Source organism: Branchiostoma floridae, chromosome 2, assembly GCF_000003815.2.
Source record: "Branchiostoma floridae strain S238N-H82 chromosome 2, Bfl_VNyyK, whole genome shotgun sequence".
In the NCBI taxonomy this organism is placed as follows: Eukaryota; Metazoa; Chordata; class Leptocardii; order Amphioxiformes; family Branchiostomatidae; genus Branchiostoma; species Branchiostoma floridae.
Genome location: NC_049980.1, coordinates 25543364 through 25566005, shown reverse-complemented (window position 1 = coordinate 25566005; position 22642 = coordinate 25543364). Strand labels below are relative to the sequence as shown.

General features: G+C 41.1%; 1 protein-coding gene across 6 annotated transcripts in view; it reads right to left on the bottom strand.

Annotated features, from left to right (window-relative positions):
* Positions 1–22642, bottom strand: part of LOC118410106 (coiled-coil and C2 domain-containing protein 1-like) — a 24083-nt gene extending 1441 nt beyond the window's left edge. The window contains exons 1-26 of one of the 6 annotated variants that reach the window (XM_035811612.1): positions 22441–22642; positions 21206–21323; positions 19646–19743; positions 19379–19456; positions 18872–18988; positions 18387–18647; positions 16188–16230; positions 14576–14700; positions 14175–14259; positions 13597–13832; positions 13048–13232; positions 9159–9283; positions 8911–9026; positions 8436–8492; positions 7826–8019; positions 7282–7398; positions 6818–6950; positions 6629–6680; positions 5824–5923; positions 5382–5472; positions 4924–5055; positions 3339–3379; positions 1419–1476; positions 872–998; positions 377–453; positions 61–108 (exon numbers count right to left, since the gene is read on the bottom strand). In XM_035811612.1, coding sequence (XP_035667505.1) covers positions 61–108; positions 377–453; positions 872–998; positions 1419–1476; positions 3339–3379; positions 4924–5055; positions 5382–5472; positions 5824–5923; positions 6629–6680; positions 6818–6950; positions 7282–7398; positions 7826–8019; positions 8436–8492; positions 8911–9026; positions 9159–9283; positions 13048–13232; positions 13597–13832; positions 14175–14259; positions 14576–14700; positions 16188–16230; positions 18387–18647; positions 18872–18988; positions 19379–19456; positions 19646–19743; positions 21206–21323; positions 22441–22500 — 2874 coding nt within the window. In that variant the 5' untranslated portion in view covers positions 22501–22642. Of the gene's footprint in view, positions 1–60; positions 109–376; positions 454–871; positions 999–1418; positions 1477–1946; positions 2802–3338; positions 3380–4373; positions 4516–4923; positions 5056–5381; positions 5473–5823; positions 5924–6628; positions 6681–6817; positions 6951–7281; positions 7399–7825; positions 8020–8435; positions 8493–8910; positions 9027–9158; positions 9284–9845; positions 9942–10132; positions 10196–10313; positions 12726–13047; positions 13233–13596; positions 13833–14174; positions 14260–14575; positions 14701–16187; positions 16231–18386; positions 18648–18871; positions 18989–19378; positions 19457–19645; positions 19744–19877; positions 20024–21205; positions 21324–22440 lie in introns of those variants that run through there. The other 5 variants (XM_035811613.1, XM_035811607.1, XM_035811608.1 and 2 more) reach the window with 5 other exon arrangements.

The following is a 22642-nucleotide window of genomic DNA, read 5'->3' as shown; positions in this document are numbered from 1 at the left end:
ACAGCAGAGTTTGTGTTGCACAGACTACAAATTCAGGGAAATGGGTTGAAAGGCACTCACCTCATTCTCCACAACTTTTTTCTTACTCAAGGCCTGGTGTGCTCTATCCTGTAAACACAAAAATTATACAGTAAGATTCTGACATAGAGATGGAAATTAACATCTGATACTTGTCTTCATCCCCTCATATAATTATAAAACCTCAACCACTACAATAATACCACAATGGTATATCAATACACATTATAATAATCAATACACACTGATGTATTTCAGCAGTATTTGAAATGTAGGACACTACATTTGTACATGTTGGACACCGTGCATAACTACTGCTCTGAATGGACTATTTAAAGCAATGTAGATTGGAGCCTACCTTTTTCCCTTGTTTATTCCACTGCACAGCCTCTGCATGATAACTGGCCAGACTGGCTTCCAGCTGCCTGATGTAGGCTGTAAGATGTAAAAAGAAACAACTCTATAAAGCAGCAACATTTCAGGATTCTCATATACATACCCTGGGGGTCAGGTATTATCAACCTCATTAGATAAGAGTTATTATCATTAAGACTTTCAAGTGTGAAGCAAGTTAAAGCTATTGCAATGCAAAGGCATGGATAGATACTAATATTGACAGCAAGGGGGTCAGGTATGATCAACCTCATTACTAGTAGGTAAGATTTGCAAGTGGGAACCAAACTGAAGCTCTTGCCACACAAAGGCATGGATAGGCACTAAGAATACATAATAATTATGTGTACAAGGCCAATGCTGATTTATTCAGTGGCAGGAAATCCCAACTGTAAACTGAGCATCCACAGAGTTTAAAGCTAAACTACATGTACAACAGTAATAAAAGGGCTGGGTGTACCTTTCTTGACAGAAGGTCCTCCCGTTGCCAGCTGGTTCTGGACATGTATGATCTGCTGGCCCATCTCCTGGTACACCTGGATACTCCTCTCTGGAACTAACCTGCCCTTGGACTTCACCGCTTGGATCTGGGAGACAAAACAGAACGCAACATTCTCATCTCACTAACTCAACATCACAAACACTGGAAGAACACTAGAAAAAGCAAGGAATGACAATGTAAATTGTGCGTGTAGCATTGACAACAATCATGACTGACCAGCTAAGCAGCCTAGTGATAAAATGCTCCTTGTACCAGCTATGTACTTACTGTAATTCATAAAGGAGACAGATACTAATTGTGCCTTGAAAAGTGGATTTAAGACCAATATGAATAATCAAAATTAATCTAATTTTACACATAAACCGATTTTTGACGTTTTGATCATTCAGTTAGAACAGAAAAGTTATATTAGAACAAACTTAGTTTCATACAATGTTCTCCTCAACCCTCCCAGTAGTCTAACATTTCGTCAAAAGGATGTACCGATCACATGACCAGGACTGACCTGTCTCTCCAGGAGTTTCTGTTCAAACTTCAGCACCTCCAGACTGGGCAGGTTGGGGCTGGAAGAGACAAGTCCATGGTACAGAAAAATGGGAATACACAAATTTGCAGTTCCTTGCTGCTAGATATGTACTGATCTTGTTGGAAGGGGCATATGGGATGTTCTGCGATGTTATGAAAAAAATCACTTCATTAAGGAAAGGTACGTGTATCATTACTAGGTATAATATAATTTGTTCCTCATGCTTGTTGAAAAACTGCTGAAGACAAGTTTTGTTCTTATTAGTATTGAACAACACAGTGAACTGATAAAGAAGAGTAGGGCAGAATTATAGCAGAAATCCAGCACTACTAATTGCACAACCTTTAGTACAACCTATTAACAATGAAAAAAAACTACTTCCAGCTGCAGCATTTCTGATTATTTATTTACTCAACAATATAATCTCCTGCCATTCGAGTCATGGCTTCACAATGATTGTTGACACTTTCTTATGATAAAGGTTAGATTTCACAAGGACGTTACATCAGATTTCACATGCATTTTCCAGTTTGGCCGATAAGGCTAAGCTTTGTGGCTTTGGTAATAATTTCTTAGTGATTAAAAATCTCATATAGCAAGGCACTTTTAGTGAAATGGAATTGCACTATGTATCATTGTACTGGCAAACCACACATAAACATTGTCACATGTCACATCCTACATATAAAAGAAAATATCTACAGTCGTGTTCTATACATAAACTATAAATACTATACAAATTCAACATTACAATGGGTTACTGCAAATATTGGGAAGCTACAAGGCTGAATTTTATACAAAAGTTGTAAGTAGAATATTCAATACTTTCAGTTGCTCTTGCAATAAATGTGCATGCATTATAGAATATAGCATTATCTACATCGTCAATTAATCTACTACACAGCGATACATTTACTTGGTAGAATTTGATATGACTTGTTAATAATTGATATCAGCATACAAGACAGTGATTACAAACAGCTCTTAGCCTTACATAACTTGTTGGCAGAGAGAAACCAACATGGTTGTAGGTAACAGCTTGCTATTGCTAGTATATTTGTACATATATCACAACAATGCACACTGCAATATAAAAATCCCCAAACTGCCACAATATCTCAAAATACATAATTCAGCTTTTATACCTAATTCATTTTGCAATTTTGCAATTTTTATAATTTAGTTACAGATAAAACAGTCTTTATCGCCAAACCATGTAATAGATATAAATCTTATTTTGTGATTATCGTGAATGTTGGGATGCAAGAGAATCCCCCCGGTTCTGCCGAGTCTGCTCTCCATCAAACAACCGAGCACATCTTTGAGCGAACGCTGCAACAACAGACACACCTGCCTGGGTTCCTACACCAACATGGGGCAGTGGGAGAGGAGAAGAGGAGGGGTGCAGACAGAAGAGAGAAGGATATCACCGCATACAGCTTCAGTCTAGTCTACAGCAAGCACAGTAGCAGGACAGCTCAGAGATTGTGCAAATATAAAACTTAAAACAAAAACACCGCACACACTTCACGTAAATACAGAGGGTCCGTGTAGCAAGGATCTTGCAACTACTGTACTTCCTCCAAGGTATGTTGCAAGTTCTTAATCTCACTTGCGTATATGACTGTGGGAAATTTATTGACTGGGTTTTGACCAAATTGTGTTTGAAAAAGTCAGCTTTTGAAGATGCAGAATGAATATGTTACTGGGTACTAGTCCAGGTCAGCAACACCTCTTCTTTGACAGGATGTGAAACAACATGCATGGCACCCACTTACAACAAAACCTTGGAGGAAGCAGACAGCAGAGGCTTGGGTCCTACTGCTGGTACTGTAGGACACAGAGTGGTCTGAGTCACACAACAAGTTACACACATACAACAGGGCTGACTGTGCTTACCTGCCCTGTGATGAAGACTGGGGCGAGGTCCCAGCACCATCCTGGAAGAGAAACATACTGGTCATCTCTTGCCATCCTACAACTACAATGTTTTCACTAAATGTATGTTACTAGTATGTCACAGACCACTATTTTTCACTCTAATCCCCTGAGTTCAGGTATATATATCTTGATTTCAATGTCCAGCAACCACACAGAATATTGATTACAGTTGTACTGCAGTAGCAGTCAACAAACAACATGGTACACTTTGCAAGAACCAGTTGTCTCCAATTGCTTTACCAATGAAGTTAACTCTCTTTGGGTTACTCATTTCAGGGAAAATTGACAAACATGCATACATACAAGACAGTCTCTTGATCCCAATGAGATACACATTAAATAAATATAATGCTGTGGAACAAACTTTTATTGATATTCCACCTAACAATAACAGGTTATTTGGTAAATTGGTATGTCAATGTCAACCAAGATAACAACTTCAAAAAGATATTTAAAAGGAAAGAGAGAGTGTAAATGAGACAGACACAGAGGAGCTGGGTTTGACAATGATGATGGTCTTTGATGATCATGATAAATCAGATTATAAGTGCCATTTTTCCAAATATGAATTTTTCACGTTTGCCTAACATAGGAGAGTACACTTCTTTGTATTATTCATAAAAATTCACTCTGAAAACGTACCCTAAAAGTATACTTTTCAACACATATGTTTCTTTCTTTGTAAAGTAAAATTAAGAAAAACATATTTTATAAGACCTGGTTTGCTACTTATTCTGATTACCTACAACAAATAGTTCTGGACATTGCAGAACTGCAGAGTGTTACCATAAATGAATAGTATTACATTTTAGTACTTTGTAATAACTGACATTCTTGCAACAAATATTTGCATTTCCCTTGTCTACTGCACAATTAACGATATGCTAGTGATATGATGTCTACAAATGCACAGACTTCATTAAAAAGCCTATCTCAATATAGAATACCATTGATTTCATGCTGACAAAACAAACACTCAGTACATACATGTACATGTTTTAAAAGCACCATGAATATACATGTGATGATAGAGCTATATAATTTTGTGTAAGACATGACTTCAGCATATCACACAGTATCCAGCTTCCTCTGGTTTGGGCTGTGCCTTCTGTGGACTGTCATGTTTTGGGACATACTGATGGGGAGAATGGAGAAAAGAGGAATAAAGAAGGGGTAGTGACAAGGGTAATGAGAGAAGGAGAGGGGAAGGGGGAAAAGAAAACTTGATGCTGAGTAGTTTGTTACATTTACGAGCTTTTATGACTTGTCACGGAAACTGATGAGTCAGTTTCATAGCTTGAGAACAGTGCTATGTAGTTTTTTCAGATTTCTTTTACACCAATACACAAAACAGATGAATAGGGAAATACCTCTGACAGTAGAATAAAGGGGAGAGTACATGGAGCTCTTGCACCATAGAATAGGTTAGTGCAATGTTGAGCAGCTAAAAGAACACATTCCTTTTCTTAGAGTTTTAGCAGTAGTTTTAGAAAGTCTTTCAACTGAGACCACTTATACAGAACCGAGACCACAGAACCCTCACCTGTCTGCGTTTGACAGAGTCGATGACCAGCCACTTCTCCTGCACATGCTGCACCTGCTTCCCTGTCAGCGGTTCCCTCTGTCTCACCTTCACCTCCAGCTTTCCACCACACGTCTTACGGCCATCCTTCAACTGGGACAGAGGAGAACATGCAATACTGGTTATACTTGGTAAAGCGCAAAGCATTTCAAGGCACATTTTACATGGTACATGTTGTACATGCAAAGCCAAATTTGAGTGAATGGAAACTGATTAATCATGATCATATTAGGAGTAATGCACAGATACTGTAGTCCCCGCCCCAGATCATCTACCTTAATTGCACTGTTATCAGACCTCTATCTGTATCAAACAAAAAACTGTGCAAGACAATGACAGCCTACCTTAGGGCTAAGCATTGACATACAGTGAAGATGATGATGTTTGTATAAAGACATTTAAAACAGATGTATACTTACATCTATGATTTCGTGAACTTCTGCCTTGTTCTCCAGATTCTCCAACTTGAGCTGTGCTTCTCCCATTGACTTGTCACTCCTCAGGAATCCCCTGAGAAAGACAAAAGGATTGAAGTCCACTAGTCACTCATCTGCTGTTCAGTTGTTGACTGTTATATATGTCCACAATGACCTTCAATTCCATCACAGAAAACTAATAAGCTTGAGTTTCCATAAAACCATCATGATGATAATCTAGCTCAGGTCATATAAAAGCACTTACTAAAATTGAAGCAATGTTATATGACTTCATACTGAGGACAGCAGCCAACAAGAAAACTTACCAAATCTTAGAATATATTTATGAAAGATATGCATCAGTACAGAGAATATTAAATGAGTGCAACTACTACATACATGTACATTACACACAATGATAGCCACTAAAATTATTACAACTCACCTTTCGTAAAAGACCTCAAACTTAATGGCCTTTCTCTTGACAGTCCCCAGCCAGGACCTGGCCTTCCTGTCTATCCTGAACTTCTCTGTGTGCTTGTACTCTGGAACAAATCATCATCAAAACAGCCTGTCATTGATAAGAATACTTTTTCAAGGTAGAAATGAGCTAGGTCTGGTTTTGTTGATGTGGAATTGGAATGTTAATAGGGGTTCAAAAGGATATTTATCACATCCGTAAATAACTTCATCAGGTTGGCAATTATTCATATAGTAAGGTTCTGTAGGCACAACTAGGGCTCTAGCCAGCGTCCGTTTTTCCGTCAATTGACGGAAATTTGCTGCGTCTGACAGAAAAATTTTAAAATCAATCCGTCAACCTTGACGGACAAAAATCCTTGGTGGAAGCTACAGGCGGCTTGGGGACGCCGTCCATGGCTGTAAAAGCCACACACTGTTTGTTTTGCTATTGTTATGCTTGTTGACAATGTGTGTCGGCGCTCTTTCGCATACGATAATCTCATTAAAACCCGTTTTTCAAGGTGTCAATGGCAACATTTACTACTTTGTAGTGTCATTGGGAAAATGAATTTTCGCGGTTTTCACGACAATTGAAATTGGCTGACGGAGCTGGCTGGCTAGAGCCCTGGGCACAACCAAGGAATACTTACTTCCAACGTTTCGGTGATGATGGTGTCTGATAGACACCGAAACCGAAAGTAAGTACTCCTTGGTTGTGCCTAAAGAACCTTACTATATGGATATCTATCACAATTGCATCAAAGAAAATTGTATAAAGTAATGGCTACCTGGATTGGCATCACCCTTAAATGTAGATGTAGAGGACTCTTGAGGTTTATCCTGAAATAAAAACAGTTTATTCAACAAAGGCTTTCTGTGTCCAATACATCCTCCTGCTACCAACAATGAAACTTAAATAAGAATTTCATTCTCATAAAAAAACCAATGTTAATTCATCCCCAGAGAAATGTACTCACATGAGGATAAGGCAACTCAAACTTGACATAGGTGTACAGGTCCTTAGGTTCAGATATCCCTGAAGGCAGGGGATAGGCCACACCCCTGAGTACAGAAACTTCAAGATCACTGTCAAGTAGCTCTGTGTTGATCCTGAAAATAAGAATGGTAATGTTAACAGGGATCAAAATGATGACAACATGGAACTGCTATACAAGTTGTGCATTATTACACATTGGTTATTATATCATAATGTACTAACATCTACTGCAGATTAGGATCCCATAGTTGTAGGAGAATAGCACAATTGTACTTGTGAAATTTTGAGACTTTCAATAGTCATTCAAAACCTATACAAAGAACCACAGGTTCTTGTAGTTATCATCAACATAGCATTTATGAATTCTGCATAGATACCACTCATGCATGTACGATGTACTTAATTTTTCTCTTCTACTTCAGCTATAAAAAGGCATGTGCCTACTTGACAAGCCTGAAGGTCCTGGTCTCATAATGGAACCTGGGCGGGGGGTCGCCATGGTTGTGGGCGTTCTTCACTGTGTCCAGGTCCTGTCTGGAGGCCTGGCCCATCCTCTCCAGTCTGAAGAGAAAAGGGGCATTAGAGATATTGTCAACTACTGTTGGCCCCATTCATTTCTGATAAAGTCTGTCTTTTAAGTCTCTGAACAATCTTAAAATGTCCCAATTTCTAAGCCATGAATAAATGTGCAAAAGTAAGGAGAGATGGCAATGACATTTATTTATACACGTACAAGACATTTCAACCTTCATTATAGTTATACATTTGTAGTCTACAACCTACAGTCTGTGATTTGAGGTCCAAGCTCAATAACCACTTGCATATGACAGGTAACAAAAACATGCTCAATGGTTGGTTGAAAATATGTGCAGTCTGTTAGGTAAAGCCCTAGGGTATATATTTTGGCTATTGCCTACAGCAGCTTACAGATCTGGTTGAATGCCTGAAGTGTTAAAAGCACTTGAGTTTCAGTGAGTGTGTGCCTTACTTGGTAGCCTCCTGCAGATCTCCTAGGTGGGTGTACTGCTCTGAGCTGGTCTTGCAGGTCTCGATCTGTTTCTTCAGAGTGTGAGCAAGTCGTGCATACATCTCCTCAGAGTCTCCGATCTTAGCTGGGTCTGCCTCCTCTGCTGACTCCAGAAACTCGTCTACATCCAGAGGTTCGGACGGCAGGGATGGGATCTATATGTATGGAAATTAAAATGACAATGGATAAATGTACTTGAGAACATCATATGTAATTCCTAAAACAATTACTGCATTCAGGAGGTTGCGGTTCAAGCCCTGGCCAGGTTACACAAAAGACTGTAAAAACGGTACATACTACAAAATTTAATGTATTTTCCCTGCTTAGCACTCAGCACTCATGAGACTATGGTAGTTGAACACCACTACCAGTAGACTAAGCCTCCTGGGCATCTGTGTGGCCCAATGGTTATAGAGACAGAGATGGGGATTGTCCTGTATGCCAATATATGTGGGAAAATGATTCAAATTTGATCTTTACCAAAGACATAAAATGTCTTGCAATGGCCTACAAAATGTGTACTAATTTAAACTATGATTACTCAGTGTGACAGGCTCTGTGTGTTTCTCACCTTAGTCAGGTCAACAGGCAGTCCACCCTGAGCTGCCTCAATCATGGGGTCAAAGCCCTGCAAAAGTTTAACATATTGATAATAGTTTGAGCAACACAACCTTGTTTTTTTTACGCCGAATAGCAATTACACAAGCAACTGGTATGATTTGGGAAACAATCAGACGTTTCAGATAACACCCTTTATTTTTCTTGATGCCAGTAACGGATGCTATCTGATACCTTTTCCAAATCATATCCAACTGCTTGAGTAATTGCTATTTGACGTATCTTTTTACCTGGATGTCTAACCTCATCGAGGAACCTTGTCTTTTCTCTTCAATAGGCAGACAATTTGGCTATTCTTCATTAAACCCATCCTACATGACACATGCCTGTACTCAATACAATGTCAACAGTCACACATACCCCTCTCAGTCATGCATCTGAAACACTAAAAGTAGGTGATTTTCAGTGAAGCTATAGGACAGACATACCTTGGCTTGTCTTAGCAGAGTTTTGGCATGCTCCATGTCTCCCTCATTCTTGGCTTTTAGTGCTGCCATCTTGAACTGCTTCTGTCTCTCCTCGAGGAACTCTAACTGTTGTTGAGCTGACGTAGAAAAAAACAATTGTTTTAGTTGAAAAAGGTTCCAATTGAAGAATTTAATCATGGTACTTAGTAATCAGTCTTTATCATTGATAAATCACCAAACAATGTTCACAATATGCAATCCCAAATCACCTCTAGACTTGACTCCACTGGGTGATTTCTTTACTGGTTGTTTAGGGGCAGGCTGTGGTGACTTGGATCTTGACCTTCCTGGAGGTTGTGGTGACTTTGACCTTGACCTTTGACCTGCAGCACCACTGGAAATAAAAACTTTTGTGTCAGTACTTTGGCTGATTGTTTACTAAGAAATGAAACAACACAACAAAATATGAAGTTACGAATCAAACTAAAGCAACAAAAAAAGATGTTATTTGCAAACATCTTGGTGCAAGACAAATTCAGCCTGACCGATATCATTTCAGGTAATAAGCTGTTTGAAGACGCTTCAAAAATCATTCCTAATGGCTGTGAGTCTGTGAAAAGGTAAACTAGCAACAGTACTCATGAGAACATTATACTATTACAATTGAGTATACTAGTTTCATTAAGTTCCATATTACAAAGCCTTACAACAACTTACTACCCAGGGTCTTGTATAGAAAGAGAAGCTAAAGATGAATAAAAGGCAATACAGTTTAGATAGAGTGTTTAGCATTTAGAGTCAAGCTCACACTATCTACATGTAACTGCAGATGGTAGACATGAAAGAAAAACAGCATAAAACTGCGAAAAGCATTAGAAAGCTGGCACCCAATGACCAAGTTCAACAATGTAGCCACACTGTAATATTGTCATATCTTCTGACACCTGGTTCCACACCTGTCTTCAGAAGAACTGCCACTGGGGACAGGGTCAGGGCTTATGCCAGGCAAGGTAATGACCTCATCACTGTCCCCTCCCAACTCTACATCCGCACTGCAAATACATGGACCTTGTGTGAACGTGCACATGCTGCATTTCACATGTTCACGCTCACACAGTCTGGAAACCATGCGCAGATAAACAAAAGCATGTATCACCAAAAACAACCATAAAAGAAACAAGACCAAAAGAAGAAAATTTATGGGCTGAACAGACTGTGCCTGTTTTGAGAGAGAAGACTTTACCACACAAGCTTGTCAGATGGGGCACTTTCATTGCCTCTATCTCCGGTATCCTGTATGAAAACACTATCAACACAGAAGTGAAGAAGCAGAAATAACCCCCAAAACACTGACCCCAGCAAAAGCCTTGTGAATGACAATTTGAAAAAAGCAGAACCGACAAGTTGCTCGATAGGCAGATTACCCTGTTGCTGGCACAGCTTCTTGACGTTCAGTTGTGTCTCCATTAACCAAAGGCAATTGTTGTGTGGCTTTTGGGCTCGGTACTTCCTTTACCTTGCTACCTTCTGCTGGAGATGGCTGTCTCATATCTGCCTCAAATGTGACTTTCTTAGGAGTTGTTGGACTTTTTTTCTTCTCAGCTTTCTCTGTTTGTAGAACTACCTCAGTTTTGGAGGTGACTTGCTCTTCAGGTACTCTAGCTTGTTTCACAACTACTCCATGGACAGGCACCTCATTTATATCTACAGTAGTAGCCTCTTTTACCTCAGTACCAAGGACAGGTATTTTTTCAACATCCCTTGTAGGTGTCTTGCCAGGGACGGATGCACTTTTCATCTCAGTGACCAGTTTCTCCTTCACTTCACTAATAGGTGTCTTTTTGTTGACAGGGACAGGAATTTTAGTTACAGGCACCTCTTTTACCATGCTGGTAGGTGTACTACCTATAACTTCAGCATGAGGTGTTTCTTTCACCTCAGCATCTTTTCTATTAACTGGTGTCACATTCACAGGTGCTTTCTTTGTCACAGGCACAGGTATCTTAGTAGTGCCAGGTGCCTCTTTTACCTTGGTGGCAGGTGAATCAGTCATCTCAGTGCCAGGTGTCTTATTGCCCTCAGTAACACATGCCTTTTCAATCTCCATGACAGGAGTGTCCTTTAGCACAGGAACAGGGGCCTTAGGTACAGGAGTGTCTTCTAGCTCAGTCAGCGGTGTCTCCTTTACCCCAGTGGCATGTGTATATTTTACCTCTGCAAGAGGTGCCTCTTTTAACTCAATCACAGGAGTCTCCACCTGAGGGAAAGGGATCTCTTGAAGCTCAGTCCCAGATGTTTCTTCTGCTTCAGTGATAGGAACATCTTTGATCTTAGCCGCAGTTGTCTTATCAAGATCAGCTGCTTCACTTAGTGGTGTTCCTTTTATTTCAGGGACAGGTGCCTCTTTGACTTCAGCAACAGCTACCTCTTTGACTTCAGTGACAGGTGCCTGTTTGAATTCAGGGGTGGATAACTTTTTGACTTCTGCAACAGGTGCCTCTTTCATTTCAGTGACAGGTGTTTCTTTGTCTTCAATGGCAGGTGCATCTTTAACTTCAGGGACAAGAGCTCCTTTTACTTCAGTAACAGGTATATCTTTGACTTTAGGGGTGGGTAGCCTTGTGGGTATGACTGTGGTAACAGGTGCCTCTTTGGCTTCAGGGGTAGTTGCCTCTTTAGCCTCTGTGACAAGTACCTCTTCAGGAGCAAGGGGTTCTTTTACTTCAGTAACAGATACCTCTTTATCCTCATCTTTCATCTCAGCAACTGGCAGCTCTATGACTTCAGTGACAGGTGGCTCTTTCATTTCAGCAACAAGAACTCCTTCATCTTCAATGACAGGTGCCTCTTTGAATTCAGGGGCAAAAGCTTCTTTCACTGCAGAGACTGGTGCCTCTTTGACTTTAGTGACAGGTGTCTCTTTGACATCAATGACAGGTGCCTCTTTGACTTCAGCGAAAACTGCCTCTTTGCTTTTAGTGACAGGTGCATCTTTCATTTCAGCAACAGGTACATCATCTTCGATGGCAGGTGCCTCTTTAGCCTCAGTAACAGGTGGCTCTTTGACTTGACGGGTGGGTAACTCATCAGCAACAAGTGCCTCCTTGACTCCTGGTGTGGGTACATCTTTGACAGCAACAGGTGCCTCTTTGACTTCAGTAACAGATGTCTTTTTTATTCCAGGGATGGGCATCTCTTTGTCTTCTACCACAGGTGCCTCTTTGACTACAGGTACAGGTGCCTCTTTTATTTCAGCAGCAGGTACTTCATCTTCAATAGCAGGTGCCTCTTTGACGCCAGTGACAGGTGCCTTTTTAGCCTCTAGGGGAGGTGACACTTTGACTTCAGTGATAGGAGATTCTTTGACTTCAGGGATGGGTTTGTCTTCTATGATAGGTGCCTCTTTGACTTCAGCCACAGGTGCCTCTTTCACCACAGGGGAAGGCACCTCTTTTGCATCAGCATTGGGTGTTTCTTCAATCTCAACAAGTGTTCCTTCTTTCACCTCAGGGCTAGGTGTCTCTGTCTCCATATTTTCAATGCAGGGTGCCTTGCTTATGGTGGCAGGCAAAGGCTGAAAGTCATTTGCTGAAACTTGTACTGCTTTTGATGCAACCTTCTCTGTTTCTGTGTCTAACATGTTTCCTCTTTGCACATCAGCCAGCTCAACCTCAGGGAAACCTTCCTCGGGTATGGCTGCAAGCTTTTCATCCGCATCATTACCAAATGTCTCCACCCCATCAGTTTCTTTCACTTCCAACATATCAAGCCTGACAGTTCCAACATAACACTTTTAAAGAACATTCACAAAAATACTAACGGTATAACAGCATATCAGAGCATCTATGGAAGTTCTTGATAAAACTAAAGTTAGGCAATGGCAGACCAACAGAGATTCCACCTATTCAAAATCCAGATGTAATTGCAGATAGATATCTATATGAAGCATGGGGGACTGGAAAGAGTGACAGAAAGAATGTGAGACAGGTAAGGCCCTAACATTCTACATCTACGTCTCACAGAAGCACCTAATGCTCATTCAACTATGTTAGGTGTAAGAACTTTTCCCTGTACTATGATCCTGGAAATCTGCTACCCAAACATGCTGCCTCCACATTCCTGTGTCACAATTCACATGTAAGAAAGACAAAGCCCTACCTTGGCTGAGCTGCAGACTGTGCAGGCTGAGAAGGTGGTACAACAGAAATGCCAGGTACGTCTGGTGCACCATCATCCTGTGCAGCCCTCATCCCCGGGATGGGAGGGTAACCGGGAGGGCAGGGCAGCTCGTTGAAGTCCACAGGCTTTCCCAACTTGTGATTCTTTATAGCATCCTGATATTGCTGTAATTTAGGTAAAGCATGTTCTAATACATTTTCACACAAGGAAAAGTTAAAAAAAATGATATTTAGCCCCTCTTTAAACGAGGTAAACTAGGAACAACATATGTCTCTATAAAGCCAAAGCAATATAATATCCTCTTGGTGTCACACATCAACTAAAATTGACATTGTTGTAAATAGAACTTCAAATTCTGAAGAGGTTTTGCAATCTAATCATCTTCACTATATAAATACTTGACCGACATAACACTTTATGAGTGCAACTGACTGACATGTGTTGATTCTTAGTCAACTCTTTTTAATCCTGAGGAGTCAAATTTCTCAAACACTCACAAAAAACATTCTTAAAGGGCCAGCAGCTTACTTTGGTTATTCTGCCCATCCTGCGAGCCTTACTGCCATTCCCCTCTGCCTTGGCCTGGTCACTTGCAGACTTGTACTTGTCCATCCTCTGCTGCAGGGCCTCCAGCACAGACTTAGGGGGAGGGGGCACTCCTGTGGAAGCTGCAGGTGCTTCCTGGGTGCTGGGTGGAGCAGCTGCCAGGGGTGCAGAAGCCTGCTGCATGGAGCTAGGCTGCTTGGAGGCTTGTGCTAACACCTCTGAAGTAGACACACCAAAGTCATACATGTACAATCAAAAAACAATCTCTTTGGGATAAGGCATTTAGCGTGACCGACAGAGTATATCATCTGTATAAAAGTTTGGACATTTACCAAATTAACTGTCCCTAGAACCTAAGTTAAATCTATTCTAAAAGATCAGAATTTCCCCGAGGAAGGTGACAGATGATCACTGAAATGTTGGAGTGGTAGAAAGCAATGGTCGTGTAAGAAAAGTTTCTTAATTCAGTGACGTACCAATCTGATGAAACTAGGTCATGGATACTCAAGATGATTAGCTTAAGCAAAACTTTGTGGTCATTGTGCCTCATTCAAACATACCTTGTGGTGAGGGTGGAGGTGGTGGCATGTTAGCCAGGTCCACAGGCTGGCCACTCTCTATTGCACTGATAACTGCATCAAATTGCTGCAATGGGAAGGGAAGAATGTCTGATACTGGTCTGTGTAGAGTATCTCATGAACAATTGATGAATGTCTGACACTGCTCTGTCTCATGAACAATTCCAGATTTTTAAATCTTTTCCTTTCCACTTGTCAGTATTGTCAGATATTTAAATTGAAGATCTCAAGTCTAATAATGACTCTATGTATGATATGTTCTCAAAATTATGTATACCACTCCTTTAGACCTATGTTGGAAATAATGTACTACTGGGCTTTTGATATACATTAAATGTACTCTCATATGGTATACACGATACATAAAGACATGCTTTCCACACCTTTGAAGTCTTGAAGTATTTGACCATGGCCTGTTTGTCCCCAGCTTTCTTGGCCGTCTGAGCTGCTAACTTGTACTGATCTCTCCTAGTTCTGATAACAGCAAGTTTCTTCTTGTCTTCTGAATCTGTCCAACAGAAGGAAAATATATCATCAGCATGTTGCATCAAACATAACTGCAAAGTTACCAATCACATATTTTTTTTTAAATGTGGCTTATCAATGCATGGTGCAACTTCAACATAATGACCTTCTAAGTAGGGTGCATATCAATTTATAAACCAATATAATCAGGGTTCTATAGTTATGACTTTCTTTTGTATACTTTTATAAGCAATAGCCTTGCAAAATCCTAGCGACCAGCCCAACAGTGGGGAGGGGGTCATTAATCCCTACCATTGAGACACTACTCGCTACTTAGGCACACACACATATGCAACTGGGTGTTCACTCCGGGAATATTCTGTACACACAGAATGGTAACGTAAGGTTACCAGTTTACGTGCAGGACCAGTTTACGGTCACTTATTGGTGGATGCAGACTTCGAGGTCAATTGTAAAAAAAAAAATTCTCTTGAGTAGGAAAGAAGTACGTTTATATCATCTATGTGTCTTGCCTTATTTATCCTATAACTTTGTATCCAGCAAATCACGTCTGAAAAGTCCGACAACAATTTACATTTACGCTTGAGTGCGCACAACACTATTACAGATGACCCGGTTCTGATCGTAATTCTAGACAGCTATTTTCGTCCCCTCTTTAAAATCCAACAAACTCTTTATGAATTGAAACATCACCTCAAACCAAACCTGGAGTTCTTATCTCAAGAATGCATGGTGATTTTATGTATGTTGTCCAAGGAAACTCTTATAAACTGCATAAAAACAAGTGACTGTCCTCGCCGAGCGGGTAGTTTTCGAACGCCATGTTGCATCACGTGACTTGCCCGTTAAAGCTTGGTGCACTGGAGAGCGAGAAATTGTCGCAAGGGGCGCTGTTGGGGCTAATTTATGTGGGGAGGGCACGGCGTGAGCAAGCCACATGTATACTGAACGCATTTCAAGGCCAGTTCCTATCTATACAGGTGATAACAACATCCAAATGCGTTGCCATTATTATGAGTGGCATTGTGCAAGTTGTCGAACAGCATGGCGCTCTGAGTGGCGTTCTGTTGGGGCAAAGATGACTTACCGATAACGTTTAGCGGCGATGCAAAGTGGCGGCATGGCCATATGTAAACAATTTATCCATTGTGTTATCTCAGTGAACTACGTGGGGAACTTTTAAAAGGGAAATGATCAGATATATGTCCTTTAGAAAAATAACCTTAATGGAGAAACACCCAACTGACCGTAAATTGGTCACCCTGGAAGAATTCTTGGCTGCAGACTTGTTCATTAAAGACGCTCGTACGGCGAGAAATCCTCAGAAGAAATATGATGCCACACAGAGCTTGACGCAGACCGACTTTAATGTCTTCCAATTAAGGACAGCTTTTCACTTCCCGGCCTGCGCGCTTTCCATAAAACGGCATTATTCACAAATCGACCGTAAACTGGTAACCTTACGTTACGTGCTGTTCAAAAATATTTGTATCAGACGTGTAAACATACCTGTTTCCATAGGAACAGGCTCCTGTGGCGTTGCCTCTGCTACCTACAATACAGGAACACAGGATCATACCAAAATGATCAGCTAAGTCTCTCCAAAAGTACAAAATTGCTAAATAACCAGGGGCGGATCCAGGATTTTGCAAAGGGGGGGCGCATATGCTGTTGCATGTCAGGTCGTGGCCGAAGGCCACGAACGGAATGCGCAGCGTAGCTGCGCGGGGGGAGAGCACGAGAGGGGGGTTCCCCCCCCTCTCGTTGGGGGGGTTTGGGGGGCCTCCCCCGAGAACTTTTTAAAATAAAGAGGCTCTCTGGTGCATTTTAGAGCTATTTCTGTGCAAAAATACCCAACGAATCAACACTGACTTTTAGGGCTGAACAAATATAATAAACGAACGAACACTGATATCATATTTTTGGCCTGGGGGAACGGCCATCGAAACATGTCTTGAGCCGGGGGGAGGGCTATTGAAAAAAAAATTGCCTAAGTGGCCTTAGAAATACAAGCAAAATGTGCCCCTGAAATGCAGGAAATGAAGTTTCAGGTGGTCAAGATTTCAATTTTTTTCTGGACGTGCCTGGCGACGGCTTGCGCGTCCGGCGCCCACGACGCTCTGGCGCTCGTCGCCATCAAAAATATTTTCCCCTGACAGAAATGTCATTACATTTAGCATAGTCTACCAGCAAAGTTTATCCCTTAAAGTGCAGAAAATCCTGTTTCAGAGGGTTCAAATTTCAACATTTTTCTCCAGACCTACCTTGCGACGGCTCGTGCGCTCGAAATCGTGAAAATACGTTGGGGGCGTCGTTGCCCTTAATAATATAAGCTAAAAACCCTACTAGAAAGGCTGTTTAACTTAGTCTGCCAGCAAATTTGTCCATCAAAAGTTAGGAAAGATCGTTTCAGATAGTCAAGATTTCAAAATTTTCCCGGGAGAGCATGCCCCGGACCCCCTAGGATTACGTTAATATAGTTCGCCCTCCCCATAAGAAATTTGCTGCAGCCGCCTCTGTCGTGTAATTCCATGTTCGCACGAAGTTTACGAAGACTATAGCAACTAAAATTGGTATCAATATCAATCCTGTGTGCATCGGTTCTTTGTAGACGGAATGGTTCACGGAAGGCAACGGGATAAAACATTACGATGTTTACTTTCGTGACAGCGGGCTCTCTGCTGCGTGCATATGACGTAATCATGCATATGATGGCGCGAACATTTTTCGGCAAGTTTGTTGGTTGGCCGAAATAACTCCCGTTTTGGAATGATTTAATACAGCAGTATTGAAGCGGTTTTCGTCACGATATCGCTAAAATGTACCCAAGTCTCTTCCAAGTAGAACATTAATTTAGTTTCTTTTGTGTAAATATCGTACATGTGTAGTGGAAAAGATCGCCGTTTTTTTACCTGACCCATTTTGCATCAGCCCTCCCCCCGGTAAATAACGTCAAGTCCCTTAGCGGAGACATATCGTAAGTTTGACACATTTTTACTCCTGACATTTACCGTCACAGTATGAATGAATGAATGTTTAATATTGTATCTTGCGTCGCTCAGTCCACATGGGCTAATAGGGTACCAAAATAACAAATATAATAACAATATTAGAGTCAGATGGAACATAAGCGAGTTCCGAAGGAGGGCGGGAGTATTGCCAACGTTCTGGTTACGGAACATTCTGGCTATGCCCGCAAAGACCGACGCAATGAGAAAGTAAAAGCGGGAGGAGTGCGCCTTGGCATTGTTGGTTAGCGGCTTTGTATTGTCGCCGCTCCGCTGCAACTTTCGCTGATTTTCTGGATTTCTTTGTAGAATTCCTTTTTTTTGGTGGTCCAGCTGAATTTTTTTGGGGGGGTCCAGCCAAAGGGGGGGCGCGCGCCGGGTGCGCCCCCCCCCCCCTAAATCCGCGCCTGATAACTGTACTAGCATGATACATCACAGAACAGTCCTTAACATTATGCACATATCATTGAACTTTTGGAATGTAAAATGGCCCTGCTTTAGACAAGAAAACAATGCATGAGAGGCTTTCTCCATCATGCTATCAACAGTAAATAATTGACAATCACAGTATGTTAAGCATTGTCTGGCTTTCAATGCATAGAAGACAACCGTACATTTGTATCATGTATCACTATGTTAGTAACATTAAATGGAGCAATAACAATATGTAATGCTATTTGTTAGACATAGTACACCTAACCTGTGGCTGTACTGGTGCTGTTGTAGGTTGTATAGGTGCTGCTGTGGGTTTTAAGGGTGCTGTTGTAGGTTGTAAAGGTGCTGCAGTAGGCTGCATGGGTGCTGCTGTAGGCTGCATGGGTGGCACTGTAGGCTGAGCAGGTGGAGGCTGGGCAGGCTCAGGCTGAGAGACTTTGGCCCCTCCCACAGCTACAGGTGGGGGGATCTCATCCTCTGCCACAGGCTTCCCTGCTCTAGCTGCCTTCAGCTGGCCTTCTATGGTCTGGAGTGGGGTAGAGAAAAATGAGAAACTTGGAATGATAAAACTGTTTTCAGATTAGTACATGTATATCCATCTTTTGATCTTATCTTGTATCAATGTAAAGTACATGTCGTCAACTAAGCAATTTTGAAAAAAGCAGCATTACAGCAAATAGCAGTGATTCAGTAAGAATAAAGCAAGATCCCAAGAGAGTTTGCCTGGGAAGAAATAAAGCCTGTCTTTACCTTGAGTCCCCTGTCATATCTTCTAGCCTTTGACCCATCACCTTTGGCCAGTGCACTTGCCTTGGCAGCCTCATACATCTGTTTCCTCTCCTCCAGGAGTGCTTGTAGTCCAGATGGCTAATGCACATGGAAACAGCTTCATTCAAACATCAGGCTAGCATTACCGCCTATCATGTGGCTATTGGGAGGGATCTAATATTTGTTCTATGTGAGGTCATATCAAACTATATGTGGACTAAGTCTACAACAAGTTTTGGCAACACTTCAAAAGTTCTAGTCACTCTACTGCATTTGATGCTTATGATGCTAGGTTAAAACACAATCACACTCAAAAGTTTTCAGAATTACACTGACACTCATGATGACACTCAAAAACTACATAAATCAAAATATTTCAGCATTTCTTGAGATAAACTGCATTTATTCCAGTTACTACTGAGTTAGCTTTCTCTTTCATTCAAAGTGTCGTTTAACTATGTTGCTCATCTTTTAATATAGTTATTTCACCTGTCCAGCTCTGGGAGGTTGAGGGGAGGGCTGTGGTTTAGGTGTGTCTTCACCAGGTTCCAGAGCCTGCAGCTCTGCCTGTCAACATCAACATGGAGAAACACTCACAACACATTCCACAAATGTGGATCTCAAAATTCACATGTTCTACTACTGTACTGGTACTGTACATGACATAACATATTCAAATATGCTAGGAAAGTCTTCTTACAGAATAAACATAAACAAAATACAGGGACCAATATCTAGTAAATCTAATGTCCTTACTAGCAGTTCAGGGTCGTTCTCATCTACATCTTCATCCTCACTGACGTCCCTCATGCTCTCTGCTGCCATACGGTCAATAACAGACATGTCCACTGGTGCTGGGGAGAAGATGTCTTATATTATTACAGATATTTATGTATAAAACAAAACAATCTTCTAAGTTACCTGTAAAATCTTAATTCCTGGTTGTTGCGCAGTTGGAATATCTAGTTGAGTTAACAAAATGACTTACTGTCAACAGCAGGGTTAGTATCCTGTACAACTTGGACCACTTCTGCCTGAGAACCATCCATGTCCCAGCTATACAGCACAATAGTTCAACGTACAGGCACAATATCGTCCCGGGTGAAGTCTCAGACCAAAACTGGCACTGTCTGTCTGCAGGCCTAACCCACATCGTGGCTCACCATCATCAGTACATAGTTAGAAAAACTTCACACATAGGAGAGATTTTGTCTGGTAGTTCTAGAATTTCAACAATGTCAAAAAGTAAACTGCTATCATTGCAAACAACAAGTCATTTACTGCACTGTGTATTCATTCTACACTCCCTATGTTGAAATAATGCAGATTTATACATAATGGCATATTCCACAGAAAACTAAGAAATCTGCATGATATTCTTTCTTTTTTTTAACAACAAAAACATTCCCACCCAAGCCCTGCCTTTCTTATTCTAACATATTCTGACTTAATGACCCTGGAGGCACCCTGGATAAATATTTGAGATTCAACTGTCAAGTTCAAATTCACTACATGGTGAGGTAGAAGGCATCTAATGAACAAATACTACATGTACCGCTGCAGAATTTGAATTAAGTCCTAGGCCTACAAAAATAAAAGCTGTGTTTCCTGTTCCCCGACCTACTCTTGAAAAACTTGCCAACCCTATCCTTTTGGGGGTGGCCTTACTAGGACATGTAGTACTTCACTGAGTAGGCCAATAATGATGATGACATTGACATCATTTGTCATAACATTGTCCTCTATTAAACACACTTTTGTTATCCTTCCAACCTTCTGACGAATAATCATGTGACATAGGATGGGGTTGGTAGAGATGTCAGTACAAAACTTAATAGTGGTCACATTGCTGACGAGCTTCAGCCGTACTTCTTGATCACTGGAAGGTCAGCCGATTTTAAGATAAACAGAGGGTCGCACATATTTTTCCCCTAAAAAACATCCCTGTCACATTGAGCAAGGTTCAAACATTTGCCTGGGAGGACATCTATTGTAATGAGCCTCCTATGACCTCTTGCAGGAGGGTGAGGTAAGAGAAAGCCTTGCTCGCAAAAAAGCAATTATAGCTCGACCCATTTTCACGTCTTAGTTATGGGAATTTTTAAAACAAGATCCTAAAAATTGCAGACGATCCCTAAAATAAGTAAAAATCACGTGGTGATTGAGAAAACACCGGGCGTATTACTGTCGAAGCCTCGTCATCCAATTGATTTTCATGGAATGTGACAGGGGTATAAGGAAGATTTGTGTATAGGATTTCCACGAGCACTTCAGACCACCTTGCAAACTTAACAAAGTTTCATCTGTGATACCCACCTTTCCTTGGTTTAGCCCTGGATTGTGGCTGCCCACCTCCCATCAGTGCTGCTAGTTCTGCCTCCAAGTCTTCATCATCATCATCATCCAGACCTGGAGCCCTTCCCAGCATCCCCAACTGTCAACAGACAGAAACTATTAGTAACACCAGCAGCAAAAATCTTGTTCTAGATGCCTTCTAGCTATTAAACTCGTCAAAAAATGACAAGGGCATTGAGTTATGACTCCAGGTTTTTCTACTGAACTATAAGATTTTTGGTGAGATGGGTCATTAACGTTATATATTGTGTAGGGGAGTCATAGTTATGTCAATTATGACAACTCTATGTGAGTCAAAACAGTACAGAGTATATATGACATCTCAATTAACAGAAAAGGGTCTCTTTTGAATCAAGATACACTTATTCATATAAGAGTGATTATTCATTGACAGGAACATTCGGTCAATAGTGAAAAAACTCTTATCAACAGGAACCCCGTGAATACTTTGAATCAAGCACTCAATCAGAACTGCGATTAGGGACATCTTTTGGACTGTGCCATATATAAATGATCAGCATGGTGATCGTGAGGAGATCACATGAGGATTATCAAATTTCAATGAAATATCCATCAAATTCACAGTCAATACTATTGACGAAATTTTAAAATACTTGTTATAGACAGAAATATCCTTTCAATAGTGCCGAAAAATTCTTACTGACAGGAACATCGGGCATCTATTACCAAAATTATTGACAGGAAAATCCGGTCATTTGCTTAATAACATAACGTTATAATATGGTGTTTGCGAATCCGTACATTTTAGGTGGATAGTGAGGTGATATTGAGTTTCGTGAAATCCATGCACGTTGTAATTTGAGTACGCAGGGCAGATATACACTATGATGTGCAAATCACGCAGCAATGACTCACCCACCCACTAATAGTACTACTAGTACCTTCACACTACTAGTACCTTAACACCCCGCTCACAAATTATGCATTTATATCTGATGCAGTGTCATCTCTTGAAACGAAAGAGGTTACAAGTCTTCTGTCAGTGTGCTCTATATGAAACCATGGAGGTTTAAGAACCCAGCCTTCCTGAAATATACAGATATCACCTCACGTAACCAGGAAGTGTTTGTCAAGAGAGACAGAGGAGTGACAAGCCAAAACGACAGATCACTCCCCACTTTCCTTGCTTTATAAGGACAACATGCAAAATTAGCTTCATGCAGGGGAACACTTACATTAGCAGCGAATTCGCTGTCTTCACCCCTGGTCTTTTTCTTATCTTTCCGTCCGAACATCGCGAAAGTTGATTAGATACTGCAGTTTTCTTTGGTGTAGTCTGAATTTTCCAACTATGCGGCAGCCATCTTTGTTTTCACTCTCGTCATACCTTGGGCGAGTCCACCGTAAGGGACGTGCAGGGGTGCCAGGTCATCGCAA